This window comes from Poecilia reticulata, unplaced genomic scaffold (genome assembly GCF_000633615.1).
Source record: "Poecilia reticulata strain Guanapo unplaced genomic scaffold, Guppy_female_1.0+MT scaffold_196, whole genome shotgun sequence".
Lineage (NCBI taxonomy): Eukaryota > Metazoa > Chordata > Actinopteri > Cyprinodontiformes > Poeciliidae > Poecilia > Poecilia reticulata.
Window position 1 is genome coordinate 303,552 of NW_007615020.1, and position 12,104 is coordinate 315,655.

At 41.2% G+C, this 12,104-nt stretch overlaps 1 protein-coding gene across 1 annotated transcript in view; it reads right to left on the reverse strand.

Annotated features, from left to right (window-relative positions):
* Positions 1–12,104, reverse strand: part of abca2 (ATP-binding cassette, sub-family A (ABC1), member 2) — a 151,562-nt gene that overhangs the window by 68,776 nt on the left and 70,682 nt on the right. Inside the window, exons 15-17 of the mRNA XM_017303181.1 lie at positions 10,428–10,601; positions 9,513–9,615; positions 1,738–1,860 (exon numbers count right to left, since the gene is read on the reverse strand). Coding sequence (XP_017158670.1) covers positions 1,738–1,860; positions 9,513–9,615; positions 10,428–10,601 — 400 coding nt within the window. The remainder of the gene's footprint in view (positions 1–1,737; positions 1,861–9,512; positions 9,616–10,427; positions 10,602–12,104) is intronic.

A 12,104-nucleotide genomic window follows, 5' to 3' on the forward strand; every position in this document is an offset into this window, starting at 1 on the left:
AACTATTAATCTATAATCAATAGACAGGTCTATATAAAGATATAATCCATGTTTCTGTCTCATATTTGTATGGCATTAAAAGGACCTGGAACTTTTGTTTTTCCACTGAAAAATAAAAGTGGTAGGCGGTGAGGGACCTGGAAAAAAGCTAGGGGGRCGCTGGCCCGAAAAAGGTTGAGAAACACTGCTTTAGACCATCCGAACCAAACAAATTAATCTTGGTCTCATCAGACCACAGGACCTGGTTCCAGTAATCCATGTCCTTTGTTGACATGTCTTCAGCAAACTGATGGTGGGCTTTCTTGTGTGCAGACGTCTGAAGAGGCTTCCTTCTGGAGTGATAGCCATGTAGATCAAGTTGATGTAGAGTGGCGCATGGTCTGAGCACTGACAGGCTGACCTCCCACCTCTTTAATCTCTGCAGCAATGCTGACAGCACTCTTGCACTTATCTTTCAAAGACAGCATTTGGATGTGACGTTGAGATCTATTCTGAGTGGACCCAGCTAAAAATGCTGGATGATCTTGGCCACACAGCTGCCTCCAAACATCTCTCCTGCTGACATACATTCCAGCACAACCCTCCCCACCCCCAATCCAGCCAGACATTCACAGCACTCCAGGTAAGAAGTGAGCTCAGGAAGATAAAGACCAGGAAGGCTGCAGGTCCAGATGGCATCAGCTCAAGGTTTCTCAAGACCTGTGCAGATGAGTTGTGTGATGTGACTGGGTACATCTTTAATCTCAGCTTGAGGTTAGGGAAAGTCCCACATCTGTGGAAGACATCCTGCGTGGTACCAGTGCCAAAGACCCCACACCCAAAAGACCTCAACAGCTACAGGCCGGTGGCATTGAAGTCTCACCTGATGAAGACCTTGGAGATACTGTTTCTTGCCCACCTCCGCCCCCTGGTGAGTCCATCTATGGACCCACTTCAGATCTGTCCTGCTGTGTCTTTGTTAATGTTAATATATTACCTGTCAATGAGGTCGAGCTTCGCATTGCGCTCCAGAAAACTACAAACATMAAGACTATTATGAACAGCACAATAAATGTGAAAACAGCCACGAATGAATGTGTCCGTAAAGTTCTGCAACTAAACTCCATTATAATTATTAATATTAAGATAAGTGTCACAAATCTGTGTAGCGGGACATCTGAGTTGTGGAGCCGCAGCAGGAGCTCTGCGCTCTGACACCAAACGCAAAGCCGTAACACAGAACCTGGAGGCTGGGGCAGGAAGGGGGGGGGGGGGGTAAAATCCTGTATATAGACAATACTCCAGACAAGACTGGAACACACAAATTACTAAAGATTTTTTGTACTGTTGTAACTATTAAACAATCTCCCCTTCAGTTCATCCATAAGTGGAGACACATTGTTGATGTTACCATTATAAAATAACTAATTATCAGCAAAGATCAATGTAATTTTCACAGGTGGCAGAGAGTTGTTGTTAGCAGCTGCTGAAAGTAACTAAAAAAGTTACTTTTAATGTAACTTGGTTACTTTCCAAATCAAGTAGTCAGTAATCTAAGTTACTTTTTCAAGGAGTAATCAGTAATCCGATTAAAGTTAGTATAACTAACTATGCCATCGCTTGCTACACGTGATGCAATACAAATTAAATCAGTCTGTGTGATGATAAATAAAAACTCCAAATAATAAAATACAAGCAGAGATCAGTGAGGATAAATCACAACTAGCCTGACATGAAACCATGGCGACAATAGTCAACAGTCTGACCTCTTTGAGCCGATGTTCTTTCTCTGCTACTATGTGCTGAATCATCATAGCTACGGAATATACCCAGGATATCACCATGCAGAGGGGCATCATGTGCTCAATCACAAACAGGAAACTAAAGGGAACAGAAAGGAGACAACATTAGACCACACTTCATCTCAAATGGCAGAGCTTTAATTTCATAAGAGCAAAACTAAAAAGTTTCAAAAACTGGATGAATTTTACTGTCGAGAGCACACATTTTCAGTCTGGAAACAGGACTTCATGGCTTTCTTCAAAACTTGTATTGCTTGTACTAATAACATGTGCTCTTTTTAAAATATTCACTGTGCTTTCTCAAATCATTCTCGCACTCAAAACTTGTCTCTGCTCGGATCAAATCTCCGCTCGCAAACATCTCTGCTCACTCGTAAATTCTTTTCTGCTCTCTCAAAGCAAAAAGTACCATCGCCTGGCGACCTCTCAGCCAATGGAATAAAAGCAAGTACACCTCGCTGCAGCAAACAGAAAGGGGCAGGAATGGACCACTGGTAGTCTCATACCTTATTTTAAAATCCGGAAGTGAAGGGGGCGCTATTTCCTATATTATCCACAGTCTCCCGTTTTTATTTTCTTTTGAAATCTGTGATATATCTTCATTTTAGGATGGAGTTTCACTCTCAGCATGTATTTAAACTCGTCTCTTATTTTCTTCAGCGCAGCTCACAATTCTTAGCAAATTCTGTAGTTTTCTGTGTACTTCTAAATCTGCTCCTTAGTTGCATCTTTAGGGTGTACTACTGCCTCTATTGGTGTGGGGGTGGTAACACAACTAATATAACTACAGTATATCACTAAATGAGAATAGCAGTCTTCATCATTTACTATTAATTCCTGCATTACTGGCACAGTATAAAATAAATTCTCCACTAAAAGACGATAATTTTTTAGTTTCTTGATGATGTAGAGCTAATTAAATGACATAAACAAGACCTTTGTATATTATAAACAATCAATTATAAGAGGAATAAAAGAAATAAGGAGATATGAAAAGCAACATGATCAACTATAATAAAATACTATTTACAATGTATATGTAAGAAACTTAATTGAGCAAAAGTCAATAACGAGCAAATGAATTAGGTTCACAGAAGAAAAGCAAATCTGGGTGTTACAACCTGGGTTGTTAAACAGATACAAGGAAAAATTCATTTTTGCTTTTACAGTGCCATATTATTCTGAGAGAATTATTGTTGGTAGTGTCTTATACATAGTAAAAAATAATATGAAACACAATTTAATCTATTGTGGTGGAAATTTTCCTTAGACTCCAAAACAATAAAACACATTCATAGAATTACAATATCAACAATTTATTCATAGAGTAAAACACTTAGCATTCTATAGGTAAATGTTAAGTTTGGTTAAGAATAATAATTACACCATCAATAAGTGACTTCTAAGCAATGTTCTTAGTTGCCAGAGGAACACAGTAACACCTTCATGAGCTTAGAGGTTCAAACTGACGAAAAACAATGGATGCTCTCTGCCAATATATTTATTACGTCTTCCATGTTCTTTCAGCAAACAGTTGAGACAGAGTTGTTTTTGGTTTCACCACTATTTACCTGTTATTTTATCTGCCATTAAAAGTATTCTTAAAAGTTTACCTGATAGTCTGCAGCTCATGTGACCAAACGAGCCGAGGGGATGAAAAGTTAAAACACTCAACATTGTCTTGTACACAACCTCTGGTTGAGTAACCCCAAGATCACTAGGTCTTCTTAAAAGATGGTCTCTGAGAACAGTTTTTAAAAATATAGTCAGTGTTCTCTGCAAAGTTGAGCTGACTGTCCAGGAATTATTTAAAATTTACCAGAGTTTCAATAGGTTGGCCTTCGAGAGAAACTGGAACCCCTTTGAGGTCTTGTTTAGGTCATTTAATTAGCTCTACATCTTTAAAAAAATTAAAAATTAATAATAAATAATAAAGACCTTGTGGTATTTTCATTTAGTAATGTAATTATACTACTTGTGTTACCACTCCCACACCACTAGAGGCACCCAAAAACATGCAACTAAGGAGCAGATTTAGAAGTACGCAGAAAGCTACAGAATTGGTTAACTGTGAGCTGCGCTGAAGTAAATAAAAGAGAGAAGTTCAAATACAGAGTGGAACTCTTTCCTAACTGTGAAGATATATCACAGATTTCAAAAGAAAATAAAAACGGGAGACAGTGGATAWTATAGGAAATAGCGCCCCCTTCACTTCCGGAGTGCAATGGCCCCATTTCCAAATAAGGTGTGAGACTGATGGCGGTCCGTCATCGCCCCTTTCTGTTTGCTGCAGCGAGGTCCTTCTCTATCAAAGTATTTTACTGGGCGAGTTTGTTTTCTTCTAGTGGGTGTGCCTCTGTGGCTATGTATCTGTCTAGATAGATGGATATCTATCTATATCGACCTACAGATAGGAACAATCTAGATATATAGATATTAATATAAAAATCAACAGCCATTATTTTGAAAGCATGCCATGAATCTTTAAAGTGTAACTGACCTCTGAAAGCTAAACCCCGCCCATGGCAAATTTGGAAAAATTCCAGCAAATGTGGCAGAGCCAAGAGACATGGCTGAGTGAGGGAATGAGCAGAGGGAGGCGTGGGGGTGTGCTCAGGACAAAATTAGAGCTGTTGTCAACGTTTCTACTTCATCACTATGTTTATAAATTTTTCCAGCGTCCTCTTTTTTTTCTTTCAAATCAATGACTAATAATAAATGTAACGACTTATTTTGTGATGTTGGAGACTTTTATGGCAGCAGCGCTCTGCAGCTCGCTTACAGCCCGACTGTCCTGAGTGAGCAGCAAGAGTGTCCATTAGCCTCCATCAGCTTCATCTGCTTCCTCAGCACTGCAGCCAGTCTGACATAGTTATCCATTCAACACCATACAACAGTCAGAGCAGAGCAGACCCATTTCACTCTGTGTCCACATTGCAATAGAATTGTGCCGCTGAGGGTGGCAGCAGGTTAGAGTAGCTTAGACTTGGACTTATTTTATTGTCATTGCACACGGAAGTGAAGCACAGACTTTAGCTCAGCATTGAATATGATCATCCCCCCAGGATCAGGTATGCAAACTGGTCCGCTGGGCCTCAATACTCCACTGTGCAACTGGCTACTAGACTTCCTCACCGACAGAACTCAGTTAGTCCATGTGGTTAACACGGTGATTAAGACCCCCAGTGTCATTTCTTTGAACACTGGCTCCCCCCAGGGCTGTGTCTTGAGCCCCCTGCTGTTTACCCTGATGACCCAGAGCAAACCAGATCCTGTCTGACTCAAAATAATAATTATTATATATGTTTAGCAATATCTTATTATAACATTATATAGCATTTTCAAGCAGTCTCAAGACAGTCTTGGTAATGGCCAATGGGAGGCAACTATTTGCCTCCCATTTGTGCTGTAGAACATAATGCGCTGTTTTACAGCGCATCCTATGGAATTTCCTGCCAGATGCCAACCAGATGAACAGACCAAGAGAATGAGTAGAGTCAGAGAGGATCTAGTTTGCTCTGGGTCATCAGGGTAAACGGCAGGGGGCTCAAGACACAGCCCTGGGGGGAGCCAGTATTCAAAGAAATGACACTGGTGTGGCAGATACAATGTATATATTTCACACCAGAATGTATGCTCTTATTGTGAAGGGAAGAGGGCAAAGTGAAAAAGACATCAACGGTCGTTCTCCATTCTATTTTTGGTTTTGGTTGGAACTTAGCTAAATTAGCGATAGCGAATGAGGAGTTTGCAAACATGGAGCTTCTTGGCATTGTACGGTGCTCCAAAAGTCCATGGGCATCTCCCTTACACATGGTTCCCAAGGCAGACATGGGTTGGCGACCCTGTGGGGATTTGACGCCTTAACAACGCAACCAGTAACAACAGATACCCAATTCCTCACATTCACGACTTTTTTGCTCCTCTGGTTGGAGCACCCGTTTTCTCTAAGGTGGACTTGGTGCGAGGCTACCATCGCACCAAGTTCCAGGCTACCAGGTTCCAATGCATCCCTTAGATGTACCCAAAACCACAGTTATCACTCCTTTTAGACTTTTTGAGTTTTTATGGAAGCCCTTCAGTCTTAAAGGCGCAGCACAGTCTTTCCAGCGGTTTATGGATTTGGTCCTGCAGGCCATGCCATTTTTGTTTGTCTATTTGGACGATATATTGGTGGCTAGTCCCTCTGCGGAAGAACACATCAACTGTTTGTTAGGCTCAGTGAGCACAGCCTGATCGTGAACCCAGCTAAATGCCAATTTGGTTTGCCTGCTGTTGAGTTCCTGGGACACAGAGTGTCTTCTCATGGGGCAGTTCCCCTATCTGAAACTGCTTCAAAGGTTGAAGCAGTTTCAGCTTTTCCCCACCCTCCTTCAGTGAAGCCCATGCAGGAATATTTGGGGATGGTTAACTTTTATAACCATTTCTTCCCATGGGCAGCTCACCTCATGCACCCCTTGTATGAAAAAGGGGACCAGCATATAGAGTGAACCCCTGAGAGGTTTGCAGGCATTCGATGATGCCAAAAAGGTCTTGGCCAATGCTGCGCTTTTTGGTCCATCCATCTCCTGTGGTTTTAACAACTGATGCCTCTGATTATGCAGTTGGGATGGTATGTGAGCATCCACGGGGCCTGGTAACCCCTCGCTGTTTTTTTATCAGGAAGCTCCAGGATGCTGAAAAAAAATATAGGGAACTGCTTGCCCTTTTTCTGGCGACACGCCATTTCCGCTTCAAGTTGGAGAACAGGGACTTGACTGCTTTTGTTGACCACTTTTGCTATGGCAAAAGTTTCTGAACCGTGGTTGGCTCGGCAACAACGGCATTTGTCTGCCATTTCAGAGTTCACCACAGACATTCAGTGAGAATAATCTGGTGGGTGACTGTGCAGAGCAAGGGTTGCTTCTGTGCATTTAGGTGTGGATTACCTCGCCATGGCCACAGACCAACTGATCGACCAGGATATTCTGGCCTTTAAAGCGGCTGAATCCAGTTTGCCTTTAGAAGAGGTCTCCTTTCATGAGTGTGCCGCAACTCTTCTTTGCAATGTCTCGACTGGCAAACCTCGGCCCTACAAGTTGGCATCAGTGTGTTTTTGATGCAGTTCTTTCCCTTTCACATCTGGGCGTCAAAGCTTCCGTTAAGCTGGTAGGGGAAACGTTTGTGTGGCTGGGACTCCGTAAAGATGTACGGATATGGGCAGCTTCCTGTATGGCTTGCCAGCGTGCCAACGTGCAGCGGCACACTAAGGCCATTGCACCTTGGTTTTATCCACCACGACTCACGCTGTTCACCACTTCAGCCTCCTTACGATGGTATATTCCATGTTTTGGAGAGGACCAAAAGATGTTTTGGTGGAGTTGGGGGTAATCAGGAGAGTATTTTGGTGGAAAGTTTGAAGTCAGCTTATGTGTTACCAGGGAATCCAGTTGACTTGGCTCAGCCACCTCGTCGTGGTCGGCCCCCAGTTTCTTTACCCACTCTTCCTGGTCCTTCCCTTACAGCTGGTTTGTCCCCCTCAGGTGGACAATTTGGTAGAAGTCGATCCGGAGAGTCTTTCACTTTCAACCCGTTCTTGTGAAGAGAAGCCGTTGTGGACGCTTATTAAACTCCCTAGCCGTTACTGTTTTTTTTTGTTTTTGTTTTTTATACCTGTAATGGTGTAATCTTGCTGGACTGATTTTTGGCAATATTATTTGTAGTTTTTCCATTTTGTTATGATACAGAAACATAGCAACAGAGTGGTTTACAACAGGAAACAGATGATCAACATTTTAAAAGCTGACATAATACCACAGCTGTAGCCAGAAATCCCAGAGAAGTTGAAATGGAGGCATCGTAGATGCAGAGCAGCAACAAGGAGAGAGGGAAGGAGGAAGATCAAACCATCTGTACCATCCATGGGCAACATGAGATCGTTGGATAACAAGATGGAAGAACTTCAAGCCCTGACAAGAACTCAGCAAGAGTATAAGGAATGCAGCATAATGTGCTTTATGGAAACATGACTGCTAGATTGTATCCCCAACTCAACGTCTCTCTGTCAAGCTTCCTGACTACTTGAGCAGACAGATTTAAAGAGCAGCAGGAAAAAGGGCGGTGGATTAGCAGTGTTTGTGAACAACAGATGGTAGTTTTGCTAACCCTAACCTTCCAGGTTTACACCAAGATGTTGCAGATCAACAAGTCTGTTGTTGAGTGTCATCTCTTCTGCTGTCATCTGTTGGGGCAGCAGCATCAGAACCAGGGACCTAAAACGGCTCAACAGCCTGAGCAAGAAGGCTGGATCTGTTCTGGGGACGACTGTGGAACCATGTGAGATGATGATGCAAAGAAGGATTCTTGATAGGATCAAGAAAATTATGGACAACCCTGACCATCCTCTTCGTGACACTGTCTTGGGAAAGCAGAGTATCTTCAGTCAGAGGCTTCTTCAGATTTACTCAGACAGACCGCTGCAGGAGATCTTTCCTGTCAACAGCCATCACAATCTGCATCTTGAAGAATAAATGAGTTACAACAACATTTAATTTAATTTCCCTTTGGGATTAATAAAGTATTTTTGAATTGAATTTAATTGAAATCACACATTTGAAAAGCTGAATAACACTATCAATCAATGATCACCAGTTGCCGTGGCACCCCTTGCAAATTCTGGCTTGCCATCAGGCGGCTGGGGGAACAGAGGTGGGGAGTGAGAGAGAGAGCACTGTGCTTTTATACCCGAACCAGTAATGTGATGAAGTTGTACCAAGGTGTACCACTGAAAGGTAGTGAGACACTTTTAGGCAAAAATAATGCCGAACTAAACAAATAGCACAAACATGTCAAAATTCACACAAACATATAGTTATATAGAACCCTAAATAACCTATTTAGGCAGTTTATCAGGGGGATAAAACGTTGTTTTGGGGATTAGTTTCACTTTCAGTTGTGCCACAGAGCAGAAAGCTGACATAGTTAGTTTCTGCATCAGTGGGTGGCGCAGAAAAGCAGGTGTTACCATATGTGTTGTATTACAATCGATAGCCACACAGGCACACCTCCTAGAACAGGGGTCTACAACCTGCGGCTCCTGAGCCACATGCGGCTCTTTGGCACCTGTACTGTGGCTCTTAAAAACAAATTAGACATGTTTTTGATCACAATACCAATAAGAAAAAGCAGTATTATGATCAAACTGTTTTTTTGTTGGGTTTTTTTTGCAGCTGTAGACAAACTTCATTTTGTAGTGATGGTGGCAAAAGTGGCTATTTTAATTTAAAAAGATACTGACCCCTGCACTAGAAGGAAAGAAACCCACCTAGTATAACATTTTTATTCTTTTGGCTGAGAGGTTGCCAGGTGACAGTACATTTTGTTTGAAGAGAGAGCAGATAAAATTTGCAAGTGAGCAAAGAGGTTTGCAAGCGGACATTTGATCTAAGCAGAGAGAAGTTTTGAGAGTGGGGAGAAAGATTTGAGAAAGCACAGTGAATATTTGAAAGAAAGTTTTGAGTACAAAGACATAAAGTCCTGCTTTCAGGCTGAAAATGTGTACTCTTGACTTATGTCATTAAAATTACCCCATAAAACACACTCCCATATTTTTATTTAGATCAAAGATATGTTTACATGTAAATCTAAAGATTATTTGTCTTTGTCTGGGATAATTAACCTTATAAGAGCCACAACAAACAGAGTATAGAAAGTACATTAGTGCTAGGTTGACATAAAAACCACACTACTTACTCATCTCTGGTGTAACATGGGTAGGGGAACATCTGGACATAGTTCCCGGGTTCCACCACATCGTGACCCACAAATGTGTTGATTATGGCTCTTTCTATCATATCTAAAGGAAAACATCAGAGAGAGAGAGACACTAACCTTGGGAGAAAAACGACAACTTGAGGATAAATCTGTGTTTTTATTTGTCAGTGTGTGATTTCAATCTCTATGCTCATATTTGAATACAGGAGGCTGCAAGTACTGCCTTGTAAGAAGCTTATTTTGGTCATGCTGTAATATTTACAACAAAATATGAACTGATGTGTATGGTTAGCTTTGAAATAATGAAACTATTGTAAACCTTTATATTTTTCTCATGATAACATTTCCAGGCAAAGAGAAAATATTTTTTAACTTCTCTCCAATCCAAATAAATGTACAAAGAAGAAATGGGCCTGCAGTGTCTGGATGAAGACTGTGTTCTTTTCTCTCCCACTGCTTCCTGCAGAAAAGTCGACCTGCCAAGGAAAAGTGCTTCTGCCACCGCTGGCTCAGGCATCTCTCCACAGCTGCTTCCAGCTCACTTTTCACACTTGTAAGCATTTTCTGCCTCTAAATGCTGGTCTTTGTAAACCAAAGAAAACAATACATTTGACCTGACAGATGTGCAGATCTAGGTCTTGATTTATGGCCCAGCCTCAGACAGTAGCACATTGCCTCTGTACACAAAGTCCATCAATGAAGAGCATTTGGGCAATTTATGACTTATAAAAAAATGCTTTTCTTAATCTGAGCTCATCCATGACTTGTCTGAGCTTCAATATGAACACAGTTTTTCCCATGATGGCAGTAGAAGCTCTGACACTTCATCACTAACATCTGCACACCTAAGTAGACTGAAAAACTAATACCAATCAGGAGCATCAAAAGACTTACCCTGAATCCACACAAAACCATAGAGGAAGTAGAATTTCCCACCGGTGTTGGGCCCAGGTCGCCAGTAGGCTCTTCTGATTTCATTAGTCTTCTCTGTGAAGCTGGAGTTCTGTCTTATTTTGTACAGAACATGAGGTGGCAAAGAACCATCCTTGTTGGTCTGAAAAATCACGCCTGGTAACAGAAAAACATGTAGAACATCAGAAGTCCATCATCACTGTGATGGCGACTGAAAGACCCCAAATTAGAGCTGGGGGATCTGAGGAAAATCTAATATCCTGATATATTTTTGCTATATCACAATAGACAATATATATCAGGGTATTCTTAAATGAGCTCCAATGTTATTTTAAACTATAGACCCCTTGCAGCATGATGTCACCCACACAAGTTTCTGCCCCCATTTCTCTGCTAGACTTAAATGTAAGTTCATATAAAAAGTGATGCAGTGTTTTGCTATGAACTGTCTACACTATGACTAGATAACAAGGTGAGAAATACCCTAACCCTACACACAAACTGACAGATCATCAGTGTTTAAATAAGCTGATTAGCCACCCTGTGTTAGCATGCTTAATAGCAACGGTGGCTAATCTACCACAGTCAGAAACCACTTAATAATAATCGCAAAATACACATCAAGCCTAAAAACCGAAAACTGTAACGAGCTGAATGTTCTGTTCTTTGTAGGGTAATGTTTGAGTGTTTTTGGTGCTGAATCCTAATACATAAAGTTCCGTTGTTGTCAGTTGCTATAGCAACGAGTCTGCATGTATCGTAAAGCCGACAGAGAGCGAGAAAAAGAAAAAGAATGAGTAGTTTTGAGTTATTTTTTCTCATTGCATAGCATTAAATGAATCATACCTACGTATCCAGGTTTCACTAGTTCTACCGCGGCAGCGCGGCTATGAACGGCATGTAAAAGAATAGTCTAATTAGGGGGCGAAATAGATTTGTGATACAACCTTTTGTGGCAATGGTTTTATAACTTGTTACCTCATTTTGTTCGACATCCTTCATATAAAATCCAAACCACTCCCAAATTATTGATCCAGCGCTGTTTCTCTTCGGAACTAGACTAGTTCATCTGATTCCTCTTCAGTTACCGTCTCATTCACGCTCGCCTCAAACTCGCTGTAACCATGTTTGTTTTCTCCGCGCAGCGTGATTGGTAGAAAATTTTCAGGTTGGGAGGGAGGAGGGACTAGTGATGCATTCATAGGGTGTCCGATAAACCATCCTCACAGTGAATTTGACGGCGAAAGTTTATTATTTGAACAGCAATTTACACTTGGTAGATGCGATATAGCGATATAGCCATTTTAACTATCATACATTTGAAATTATCGCGGTACATCGAGTATACTCGATATATCGCCCAACCCTACCCCAAATGTTCACAATCTCCAACGAATACATGGACAAAACATAGCTTTATAAAAATAACTATGTTCTCCATTTTTTTGTGTTCACAGAATCAATTTAGACTAAAATTCTTGGCTGTCATGGATTATAATATTTTTCAGTTTTTTGATGGAGAAAAAGGATTTGTGGTCATGAGGTGACAAAATGTCAAAAGGTGTAAATACACTGCTCAAAAAAATAAAGGGAACACTCAAATAACACATCCTAGATCTGAATGAATGAAATATTCTCATTGAATACTTTGTTCTGTAC